Source organism: Protopterus annectens, chromosome 7.part0 (genome assembly GCF_019279795.1).
Source record: "Protopterus annectens isolate FY-2018-M chromosome 7.part0, PAN1.0, whole genome shotgun sequence".
NCBI classification, from domain to species: Eukaryota; Metazoa; Chordata; order Ceratodontiformes; family Protopteridae; genus Protopterus; species Protopterus annectens.
The window spans coordinates 924264247-924277309 of NC_056739.1; the positions used below are offsets into that span (position 1 = coordinate 924264247).

General features: G+C 40.8%; 1 protein-coding gene across 4 annotated transcripts in view; it reads left to right on the forward strand.

Annotated features, from left to right (window-relative positions):
• PARP6 (poly(ADP-ribose) polymerase family member 6) overlaps positions 1 to 13063 on the forward strand; it is a 1412227-nt gene that overhangs the window by 333437 nt on the left and 1065727 nt on the right. For all 4 annotated transcript variants that reach the window (XM_044077510.1, XM_044077512.1, XM_044077511.1 and 1 more), the window contains one exon: positions 2038 to 2132. In XM_044077510.1, the coding sequence (XP_043933445.1) occupies positions 2038 to 2132 (95 nt within the window). The remainder of the gene's footprint in view (positions 1 to 2037; positions 2133 to 13063) is intronic.

The window sequence follows — 13063 nt, forward strand, 5'->3', positions numbered from 1 at the left end:
TGATGCATTCCATAGCTTTGCATATCAGACTCATCAGGCTAATGGGGTGATAGTTCCTGGGTCTGTAGTCACTCCTCCTTTGTGGAGAGGGATGACTGTAGCAGTGCGCTATTTGGTAGGGACAAAGCCTGAGGTGAGGCTGTGATTGAATAGGGCACACAGGTGAGGTGCCAGTTCACTCTGTAGTTCATGTAGAACACAGCCAGGGATACTGTCAGGTCCCACAGAAAGTGGTATTCTTGGCCTTGGACAGTGCTGTTTTAACCTGTGCAGCAGTAATACTGGGTGCCTGGCAATCTACTGGTATTGTGATTGGTCATTTGGGGGGTGAGATTGGGGTAAAGTTAGCACTGAATCTGTCCGCCAGTATATTTGCAATGTCTGTTGGCTCGGTATAGGAGGTACCATTGTGCAGTAGCTCAGAACAAATCTGGGTACTGCCATGGAGATTCTTTACATAACTATAGAAGGCTTTGTGGTTGTCTTTGCTATCTGCTGCAATTCTGTTTTCATAGCTAGCTTTAGAGGATTTGATGAGGGATTTCAACCTTTGTTGAGGCTGATAAGGGAGTTTTTCCAGTCTTGGGACTTCACCATATTCTGCATCAGTTTCCTCCTTCTGTTGTAGAGTTTATTTATGGCAGGGGACCACCAGATTGGCTTCCTTTTTTTTGAGGAGAGCGTCTTAGTTCTATTGGGTATGGCGAGATCCATGCATTTGTGTACGTGTTCGTGCAGTGCATTGGTGTATGATTTGGTGGTCATGCAACTATTCTCCATTTGCATGGGTGCTGTGAAGTTAGCCACCTCTGTTTTTAGGAGCCCAAAGTTAGCTTTGGAGAAGTTTTTCATGGTGGTTATTTTTGTTGAGGGGGTGGGAGGGATGTGGATATCCAAAGTGATTTGCTTGTAATTGGATCTAACCAGGGAGGAGTTGACTATTGGTGTAGAGTAACAGTTGCCCATGTTAGTAATGACCAGGTCAAGGATGTTGCTACCTCTAGTGGGGGTAAGAACGAGCTGGTCCAGGACATTGGAATTAATGAATTCCAGGAAACGTTGGGCAAGTGTATTGGTACATGAGTAGTTTTCCCAGTTAATGAAGGGGTAGTTGAAGTTGCCCAGTATAAGAGTGTTAAGTTGGACCCTAATATTCTCCAGGGTGCTTAGCAATGTGGAGTGTGAATCTTGGGACATTGTTGGGGACCTGTAGCAGGCTACGACCTGAATCGCTGTCTTATCCAGTGTTAGCTGCACCTGAAGCATCTCTGATGCATTATGTTGGGCTACCAGTCTGGAGGTGTGCGCATCCTTTATGAATATGGAAACACCGCCGCCTTTGGAACTTCAGTCCAAGTTCCGGGGCTGAAAGCTGTGGAATGAGTTGTAGCCTAGTAGTTCAGGGGTGCTTTCTGCTGCCTTGAACCAGGTCTCTGTTACAGCACAAATGTCGATGTTGTCCATTTTAGGGTGTACTTCGAATGAGTGCATTTTGAGATTTAGACTTCTAGCGTTGAGCAGCATGACCCTCAAATTGCATTTGATGTAGCTGTTATGGTGGTAATTTGGTCTTTGGAACACTGTCTATTTATCTATCTATATTTTTATACACACACACACACACACGTTGTTGTATTAACAAAGAATATCGATCATATGAAAGAATTAATTCATTTTCCTTGTTAGTCCTATTTATACTTTCTGTTGAAGTTTATAAATCCTAAATGAGTCAGAATGAGTTTTGTACATTTAACATGCTAAGAGGTGCAGTACAGCATGTAACAGTAGAAAATTGGGCCATGTCTGTCAACAATGATAAATGTAAATTAAACAATCGGCATGCCCAAGCAATTGTGTTATTGTTACTGCCTTTTTCTTACATTATTTAATTATCCACTTCTGCCCCTACATGATGTCATTATGAATGCACTGCCTTGAGAGTCCACAATCTTTCAGCTGATTATCTTGAATCAACAGACATATTATCAGTCACTTCTCGTAAATAATCACCTTTCTCTTCTTGTCTTTCTTTTTCAGGGCAGCTGTGCAGCTGACCTTTACCGCCATCCCCAGCTGGATGCCGACATAGAAGCTGTGAAGGAGATCTACAGTGAGACTTCGGTCTCTGTCCGGTAATTAATGGGCTAAGTGCCATTTGCATCTGAGGGAGGGAATTATAAACAGAAACACAAATGCACGCTTGTTTGTGGCAAACAAAATATGCAGTGTTAATAGGTTTAAATCCCCAGATTGCATTCCTAATTAGGGAAAGCACCAGAAGAGGTGATGATACCAATAAGAAGTTTGGACAGAAGAGAGATCAATGGTTTCCCGTTAATTTATTAGTGAAGGATTGAGGAAAGGAATATATGATTTCTATGGCTACAGTGAATAAAAAAGAAGTTGTATGATTTTATTAAAAGTGATCTATAGATTTTATGTAGTCTTCTTTTTATCTGATTGGAATAAGAAATGTTACAGAGCATTTTGTACTTGGGTACTATATTTAATGAATGTCATTAGTAATTAATCAGTTATTCCTGAATACTTTTGTAATTTCTTTAAGACTTTTAGGTTTCTGATACCATGATGGGACTGGACTCCATTCCTAGGTCAAAGAATGATTAAAGTTCATGAAATTAATAATGTTTCAATCTTTGATGTTAGCCAAATAATGTTCTTTGCAACACTTGCAATGTGCCAGGTATTGACTCCTGCAATTCATGCAGTGTTACATGTATCAGTAGCATATCTAATACGACTGTACATTTTTTTTTATGAGACCCATTGCTCCTACCACTATTGGAAGTGTCTGGGTGTCCTTCTTCCACATTACCCTCATTTCTGCCTGCAAATCCTCATATTTTATGATTTTGTGTCTCTGTACATAAGTGTAGCAATTTCAATGATCAATGGTACTTTTGTCTTCTTTTCATGGTCTACGACATCTGGTTTTCTCGCATCTATTTTTTGAACTGTTGGTAATGGAGCACAGTCCCCAATTAAGCAGTCTTGCCACATTATAATGCCTTTCAGTATACAGCCCCCCCCTTAAATACCAGTGAGACAGTTATAATACTGCAGTAGTTACAAAAAAAGTACTGGTATCAAGATCTAAAGGTTCAAAACCGGAAAAGGTATAGAAATGGTTATAAATCAAATATTACAAACAGTACAGCAGATGAGCTAAGAAAGTCAGAAAGGAATCCCCTAAATACATCATGTATTCATTTAGAATGCAGGCCCTTTGATTAATTGCAAGAAGATTAATAACATTTTTACATTCATAAAATGAAATAGGTACCCTAGTTGGAATTTAAGAATTTAGGTCACAATCTCACATGTACAGAAAATACCTAGTGGAACCAAATACCTAGTGGAACCAGAACGACTGTTTATACCAACTTAACCTAACACTTTTTTATAAAATTTTATAGATGACAGAGGGATTCCTCTTGGTTAATAACAAAACATTAAAATGCACCTGAGTTTTGTTGCATTTCATTTTAAATAATTTATGTATGTTTACAATGACAGACCACAAGTAAACTGGAAAGTACTTAATTTGTATGCAAGTAATATATCTCTGTTTACAGTGGTAATAAACCATTAATGAACAGCACACCGTTTAGTATCATGTTTTATTTTTGTTTAATTAGTTTTTATTGCACGGTCCCATTAAATTGTTATCTAGAACATGTGACACAATCAGTAGTGATTTTGTCATATAAAGGCTGTTTTATACTATGGTATTAGTAATGAGATTCAGAAACCATCCCTGATCAGTCATGTTTTTGAACAATTTCCTAATTTTTTTTTTTTTTGCGAAAATAAGTTCCATACAAACTTGGTGACAGTTGGCACAACACCCCGACCCTTGTAGAAAATGGGGGGAAAAGGTGGTTGAAACAAGCAAACAAAAATTGCTGATAAATTGTCTCTGTCAACTATGATTTGCTGTAGAGCATTATGGTTTATATCTGACATACAAGTCCTAAGGACCCCCTGTATGAGACTCTGGGCTCACTACCACTTTCCACATATGAAATACAGTCAGTCAATCCATAAATCAGTCTCTCTTCCAGTAGTGTAGCTAGAACTTGAAATAAAATTCCTGTATCGATCAGGTCTATCACACACATTCATCTTTTCAGACCAATACTAAAAGACTTCTCTGTGTCCTGGTTTTATCCTTGCTGCTCATCTCAGATGCAACTCTCTAACACCCTTCATCATCTTCCTTATACATTTCTTTATAGTACTAAATCACTAAACCTGCTTATCCCTTTCTAATACCTCACTTTATTGTACTTCTTTAACTACTCTACCTACTTCTAATTAGCACAACCAAATTACTATTCCACCACTACTACACTATTAACACTCAGACTTGCACATTTCCTCTAATACCTCACTCTGTTGAATTTCTTAAATTACCCCTACCTATCTTTTACACTACTCTTCTATCTGTAACGTCTCAGTACGAGGCTTGTAAATGTAATGTTTGTGAATATCAATAGAAATTTTATTATACTGACTAGTAGGCTATGCATTCAATGAAACTGCATTATGCAATTTGTTATTGTAAATACTGAGTGCATTAAATAAGATACGTTGGAGTGTTTCTCCCCAGGCCTCTGCTCGGAAAGGCAGCTGTGCCCAGTCTAATCTTACCTGGTAAACAAATGTCAAATAAACAAATAAATGAGTTAACAAACCTGCCATTGTTTTCATAAAAATAAGTTGGCTTCTATTTGGGATCAGAAGACTTGGAAAGCTGCTTCTCTTCCCTTTGACATCATAAAACTCTCTGCCTTTTAAAATGTAGGGTCACTTGAACTATTACACAAAGGAACTGGAGACCAACTTTCTCTTACTTTTTGTATTTAAAGCCAACTTTTTTTTGGGTCCACTATTGAGCAGTGTCATTTCCCCTCAGCCCTCTCATGTACACGTAACATTTTTTTAGACTCGGTCTCTTCTTTGATTATGAGCTCTGTCCACTATTGGTGGTATATAAAGTAAATATATAAAGTAAAATTATTGCAGGCTATAATATAAATGCTTATCTGCAAAGTGTTTTTGTATCACTGTTATATAGTTATATTTGCTAATTCTTGCCTATAAATGTGTCTTGTTGCTGTATCTTGATATCAAGTTTTTCATTTTATATGAACCTTGTTTTACAGTATAATTACTGCTATATTAATGCTTGTTCTTTTTGGCATAATCTGTGTGAACTGGCAGATATAACTGCTACATGACCAGTTTGGATTTCTTGATATTTCTGTACTTGCATTGTTTCTTGCCTTTTGTTCTTTTTTTCTTTAAATTTCCTGTTTTACTTTAAATGTTTGTTTTTTTTTCTAGTGGAGTTTTAAAAAAGTTCTTGGTTACGGCCAATAATCAAACATTTTTGTTGTATCCCTTGACTGCAAAGGGATTAATTCTACCTGAATTGTGGGAGGAGTGGAAGAGTAGAATTTTTATTTAAGATAATTAAAACAAGACAAGACTAAAGTTGTGTAACATGCCAGGTAAAGCGTATCTGTGATAATTTTTGATAGTTTGACTTGTATTGTTTCTTGATTTATGTTCTTATTTTATTGTGGTTTGTTTTACTTTAAATGTGACATTTTTTCTTCAGTTGTTTTATTGGCTTTTTAAAAAACTGTTGGTTAGGGCCAGTTTGCAAACATTTGGTTGCATTGATTGACTGCAGTGGTATTAACTCTGTCTTATTTATAGAATGGCCCAAGAGGTAGCTTTTTTTATTGTGATAAATAGGACAGGTCGAGGTTTAATATGTATGACCTGCCAGGTAAATTTGCTTTGCAGTCACCTTGGATTTGCTCATTTATAGTTTGCAAATTTACATTGTTTCTTGTAGTTTGCTCTTGTTTTATTGCAGTTTGTTTAGCTTTAAATGTGATGCTTTACTTCAACTTCTTTCTTGAAGTTTTAAAAATGTTTTTGATTAAAGCCAGTTAGCAAACATTTATATTGCCTTCTTTGACTTCAATAGGATTAACTCCTATCTTAAACTGTGGGAGAAGTAGGATTTCTGATTTAGTTAAGTAGAACAGGACAATATTTGTCTATGGGAACTGCAGGAAAAGCTACTGTGCAACTGTTCTGGATTTTCTCTGCATTGCCCACCCCGTCCCTTTTGTGCTTTTAAACCCAGTGGCTCTTGAGTTGGTTATCTTATGCAAAATTGTCTGTAGAAGCTCCTGCCTGTCTTATTTTATCTGCTTAGATGAGTGGTTATTGCATTATTTTAGGAAGGCTTTCTTCCTTACTGTTTCTAATTGCACTGCTTGGTCTTCTGTGTTAGTCCTAATGACGTCTTTCTTAACACCACAAGAACAAAGAAAACAAAACACAAGTACAGTGACTGTTTATGGACAGAACTTCTTTATGTGAGATAATGTAAAATCGCTGTGGTACTGAAGTAGTTACTGGCTGGGTGCTAGGAAGGAGAAGGGCAGGCAAAAATTATCACACTGTACAGCATGACAGCTGTGCAATTTGTTATACATGTTTGGGAATGGATCTTACACAGATATGCTTTAGGAGCTTGGGTCACTAAACTGAGGCCCTGCTGTTGTGTGTGTGTGTGTGTGTGTGTGTGTATGCACAATGAATGCAGACTACACCTGCATAAGCAAGGAGATGCAAACATATGCAGTTTCAGCTGATACAGTTTTTAGTAGGTCAACAAAGAATCAGTGGTTCACTGTGTCCTGGATTAAAATGTCACATTTTTTTCTGCATACTTTATTTCCAGAGTCTTCCACAATGGCTTTGTTTTTCAGATTACAGTAATTATTTATCAAAGAACATTTCTATGATTTTGATTCAACAATCTGAAATTTCATGTCAGGGGTACTGACAAGCTTATAGCCTTAAAATAAAAATGAATAAATCAATAGTTGTGTAAAATGCTTCTGTAACAGTACTTGCACTGTAATTTAGTTTTCTTCTCCTTACAATATATAACACTAAATTGCCTTCAACCTAGATTGGATGAAATGGTCAAATAGGTTCACAGATGTGTACTAGGCTAATGACCCTGGAGCCTTTACAAGCCTAGCCCATAGGATTACCCTGGCATCGTGCCACCCGACCTTCGTTCCCAGTCCCTCTGTCGAGTAGAGCCACTGTATTTCTATTTCCCATCCACTCATCAAGATTTCTTTTGTAGAAGGCCAGTGAGGTGCTCCACTTGACATGTATGGGAAGTCTATTCCATGGCATGGACAGTCTCTGGGTTATGAACCTGTCCCTCCAGCATATTCTGTTGATTGTGGTAATGAGGTTGAGTCTCTGGAGCATGTGGTGTGCAGGGATTGGGGTTTCTTTAGATGTAGCATTTCTAACAGAGCTGGATCAGACATGGCTTTGTAAATCAAGCAGAGATTGCCTCTAAGTAAGCGATATGAGATAGAGAATAGCTGGAGTTTTTTTAGTCTGTCCATGTAGGGCAAGTGCTTAAGGTCTAGGATCCTCTTTGAGAGGTACTTTAATTATCCTTTCCCTGTTTTCCTACCTTCTTTACCCTCCTTCTTTTCTTCTTCTATAACCCTTTTCTGTCCTTATTTTTATGTCTTTACTTTTATTTAACATGAAAATCAATTGTAATCTAACTCGCATAAAATACAATCATTTTTTACTTTTACAAAGACTGAAAAATTCTTCCCGAATAAGGATGTGTGGGTCATGTAATGTTAATATTGCTCAGTTACAATGATGTAACTATATGTATTACATCTAACAAACTGTGGAGGTGCCTGTCTGAATGATTGGCATAGTGGAAAAAAGGGGGTCTATATTAGAACATCGAAGGGCGGCCACGGTGGTGCAGTGGGTAGGATTGTCACCTCAGAGCAAGAGGTTGTCCGGTTCGATCCTCAGCTGGGGTGCCTTCTGTGTGGAGTCTGCATGTCCTCCCTGTGGTCACGTGGGTTTCCTCCCACATCCCAAAGACATGCTGTAGGTGGATTGGACACTCCAAAATGGCCCTAGGTGTGAGTGTGTGTGCCTTCAGTGGAAGGTTGGGTGCTGGGCTGGCAACTCCACACCGTACAACTCCACTGCCAATCATGAGCAGACAGGTGATCCACTGTTGCGATCCCTAACTGGGAAAAGCCGAAAGAAGAAGAATATTAGAACATCGAAGTTTCGAAACTTCGAATGTTCTAATGTCGAACCCTATTCAGCGAAAGCTGAAAATATCGAAGCAACAGAAAACCAAATTTTTTCCTAGGGAAAGAATTTGGTTGTCCATTTCTGTTCATAGGTTCATAGGTAGGTACTAGGCTATCAGCCTGAGGGCATTTATAAGCCTAGCCAGAGTGTGTCGGCTTTCGCCGCCCCATTGATTACTTAACTGAGCCTCTGTCAAGCAGAGCCAATAAAGTGATCCCAGGGGTGCATTTTCTGTTACCCATCCACTTGTCAAGGCTTCTCTTGAAGAGTGTTAGTGAGGGGCTCTGCCTAATGTTGTTAGGAATTTTGTTCCAAAGCATGGGGAGTCTCTGTGACATGAATCTATCCCTCCACCGTGTTCTATTTATTGTTGTGGCGAGGTTTAGCTCACTAGAGCATGTGGCTCACAGTGACTTGGATTTCTTTAGGTGGAGCATGTCCATCAATTCTTAGTTGGACATGGCTTTGTAAGTCAGGCAGAGATCACCTCTGAGTAAGCAATATGCCACTGAGTACAGCCGGAGTTTTTTCAGTCGGGCTGCATAGGACATATGTTTGAGGCCAGTAATCCTCTTGGTGAGGTGCTTTTGTGGTCTTTCAAGCTGTTGGAAGTGTCTTTTGAGGTACATCCCAAATGGACCATTGTACTCTATGATGGGTCTGATGAGTGACGAGTAGAAGGGCACTATAATCTCTTTATTTCTAGATGTGAACCCCTTAGTAATTAGATGGGCTGCATAGAAGGATTTCCTAGCTACTTTGGCAATATGATTGTCAAAGGAGAGATTACTATCTACCTGGGTCCCCAGATCTCTTATTACCTCTTCTGTATTAAGGGGGCTGCCGCCTATGTGGTAATTTGTGGGTGTTTTGTTTTTCCCAAACGGGATGACTATGCATTTTTTGGCATTTAGCTTGAGGCCATGACTTTGACACCAGGTGTCTGTCTCAGTAAGGCCTTTTTGGAGGCTGTCCATGTCAGCCGGAGAGTCAGTTATGGCTCCCAGTTTGCAGTCATCAGCGAACTTGGTTAGCCATAGTCCTCCTGTGTTTGCCTGTACTTCTGAGAAATATATGCCGAACAGTAGGGGTCCCAGAACCTAGCCTTGCGGGACACCACTTGTGACTGGTTTAGAGTCAGACCTGGAGCCCGCTAGTCTTACCGTGTGAGTTCTGTCTGTAAGCCAGTTGGCAACCCATCTTGTGACGTAGGGGTTTATGTTCAGGCTGGTGAGTTTTTCTATAATACCCAAGTGAGGAATGGTGTTGAACGCCTTGGCGAGATCAAGGTAGGCTGTGTGAACCACCTTTCCCTCGTCTGTGACCTTGGTAACTGTCTCGAAGAAGTCAACCAGGTTTAGTAGGCATGATCTGCCTATAACAAAGCCGAACTGGGTCGGGTCAAGTGTCTGGAGGTTCCCAATGTCTTTGTTAATGAGTTCCATGATGATGCTCTCCATAGCCTTGCAGACCAGGCTAGTCAGGCTTATGGGGCGATAGTTACCAGGGTCAGTTGTGGCCCCTCCTTTGTGGAGCGGAATAACCATTGCTGTGCACCATTTTATGGGCACATAGCCTGTGGAGAGGCTGAGGTTGAACTGCGTGTTTAGGTGGGGGATTAGTTCATTCTGTAGTTTGTGCAAGACGCAGCCCGGGACACCATCTGGCCCCATTGATACTGTGTTTTTGGCTTTTGAAAGGGGCTGTTTTCACGTGTGCTTCTGTGATTTCTGGGACACTACACTTTTCCGGTATTGTTGTGGGCTCTTTTGAAGGTGAGAGGGAGGTGAAGAGCATATCTGCGAGTTGCCACTTAGATTCTTGACATAACTAAAGAAGGCTTTGTGGTTATCTTTCGAATCCTTGGCTGTTTTTCTTTCGAAGTCAGCCTTGGATGATTTTATGAGGGACCTTAGTTTCTTACTGCTACTGATCAGGGATGTCTTTACTTCTTGGGATTTGCTTTTTTTCTGAACTAGTTTCCTCCTTTTGTTGTATAACCTGTTTATGGCAGGGGTCCACCAGACTGTTTTCCTTCTCTTAGGGGAGTGAGTCTTGGTTTTGCTAGGGATGGCACAATCCATGCATCCTTGTAGGTGCTCATAGAGTGCAATTGTAAAGGATTCTGCATCTTGGACAGTGTTATACTTTAGCGTGTGGGCTGTGAAACTTACCACCTCTGCCTTAAGTAAGGTGAAGTTTGCTTTAGAAAAGTTTTTCACTGTGGTTTCCTTGGTTGGGGGTGGTGGTGGGGTGTGGACATCCACGGTGATTAGTTTATGGTCTGATCTAACCAGTGACGGGTTGACCTCTGGTACGGAGCACCTGTCGCCCATGTTGATGATGACCAGGTCCAATATGTTGTGGCCTCTGGTAGGAGAGCTTACCAGCTGATCCAGGGCATTTGAGTTGATAAATTCCAGGAAGCACTGAGCCTGGGAGTTTGTACTCAAGTAGTTTTCCCAGTTAATGGTAGGGTAATTGAAATCACCCAAGATCAGAGTGTTCGGTATGACTTTTATGTTTTCCAGTGTCTCCAGAAAGGCGGAGTGGTGGTCCTGGGTCATGGAGGGTGATCTGTAGCAGGCCACAATTTGCATTGAAGATTTGCCCAATGTTAGTTGCACATGGATGATCTCAGAGGTATCATGCTGCACCACTAACCTGGAAGTGTGGGTATCCTTGATGAATATGGATACACCCCCTCCTTTTGTGTTTCGGTCCATGTTCTGTGGCCGAAATGTGTGGTATGAGTTGTAGCCCAGTAGTGCTGGAGTGCTCTCTGGAGCCTTGAACCTGGTTTGAGTTACTGCACAGATGTCGACATTCTCCATACTTAGGAGTGCTTTGAGTGCATGCATTTTGAGATTTAAACTCCTGGCATTGAGTAGCATAACCCTCATTTTTTTACTTGTGCTGTTTACGGAGGTGGGTTTGAATTTTGAGCCTTGCCTAAAAAGGCACTATGGGGGCAGCAAGAGCCTTGGCCAGTATTCAAAAGCCAAGGGGTGACAGCTGCAAGCCGTCTCTTGTGAAGCAACGCGGCTTGTCGAGCATGACATCCCAGGCTGACAGACACTGGAACCCCATTTGAATGACACCAGAAGCATAGCCAATTGTTGAAATTGATCATTTTTTCTTTATACTGAGGTATCATTCTTGGTGAGGGCAGGATGCTACTCAGGGTCAGGGTCATAGCAGCCTGGGCTACATGATTAGAGAGCTCTTCCATGTCCCTTTTCATGTAGTCTAGGGAGGTACGGCTCAGGTCATTCACACCAACATGAACAATGACAGAGTCATATTTGTACTTGTTCTGGAGTGACCTGAGTGCTTGTGTTATGTGGTGGGTTCTGCCCGACAGGCAGCTAACAGTAACCTTCTCCTTGTCCAGCCTAGTGAGTGGGGCATCAGTGTGCCTTACTATTGCGTCACCTATTACTAGTGTGTTAGGTATGTTATTTTGCCTTAAGGGCTGTGATTGTGCGGCACATTGATTTTGTGTTTTATGTGTTGTCTGGTTTGTGATGGGAGGTGCAGGTTTTGTGGGAGTCTGCTTAGGAGCTCTCTGATGCTTTTGCAGGTTTTTATTTAGAGCCTCCGAGTATGATTTTGTGTATTTATGTATATTTTTTGCCAGTGCTGGTTTAGTAGGTCTGTGTGTGGCTGGAGGTGTGGTGCAAGTGTTAACCTTCTCCTCATGACTGTCTGTTCCAGTCTTGGGTGGAGAGACCTTAGCCTCCAGTTTGGCTGTATAATTGCATCTCTCACATATGTTAGTGTTTTCTGGTAGGAGGAGAGGGCTGTCTGTGTACATGAAGCAGTTGTAACATTGCCTCAGGATACCCAGATTCACCAGCTGGACTGGAGAGTATACCTGAAGTTGCCCTTTGGTCATGCCTGAATAGTAGGGTGAGCTGCCTAGTCGCTTGGTTGGTGAGGGGTGGATAAAGAGCCTTGCCCTGCTGGGCAGTCAAGTGTCAGGGTATATTAGTGCTTGCTATTAGGTCTGAGCAAGTGCTGGACTGTAGGATGCTTTTGGAGTGCTTAGGTTGAGAGTTAGACTAGTTTCAAGTGAAAAAGTGATGAGGAGACTTAGTGGAGCCGTGAATAATTTAACCCTAGCTAACCGGTGCTGCCCGGCGCACAAAACCGTGGAACGCATTTTTTAAACTACTAACTTCTGGGCTGGAACCACTCCTCCAGGGACAGATGGCTGCTCAAAGTTCCCCTCTCTCACAGGTGAACAGAGAAACTTCCCTCTATCCAAGTAAGGTATGGGCAACTCAGAAACTTGTAACACAGCCCTGAATTCAGTACTAGCCTGAAAACTGGACTGTACTAGCTTAGAAAGACGGGATACAAGAAATTTATTTATTTATTTATTTTTACAAGATAAGGCAAAAACAGTAAAAAGTACACTTAAAACGGCTTTAAACGACTACAAGCGATCAGAAAAGGCTATCACACTTTAGTGTGTAGCCTACAACAGTTAAACAATTTATTTAAACAAAAAACAACTTTTTAAAAGTGCAGGCAGTCAAATAAGTACAATATGTGAAAAAAACAAGCTTTTAAATCACAGTAAGTGCTGGAAAATCAGCGTTTAGGTGGAAAACAGTTAAGTACAGCAAGAAAATACAGAAAACTGATACTCAATCACTCCAAAGTCTCTCTTTTACGCTAGAAGGCTTATATCAGTTTAAGGCTTTCTCGTGCTCTCCAGTAGGTTAGTTACAGGAAAGATGGGAAACAAGTGCAGATGTGGTCTTTTAAACCAGAAAGTTGAACAAGATGGACAACTTCCTGAATGGTCAATAAACTACAATTCCTGGGCCAAGAACCACTCCTC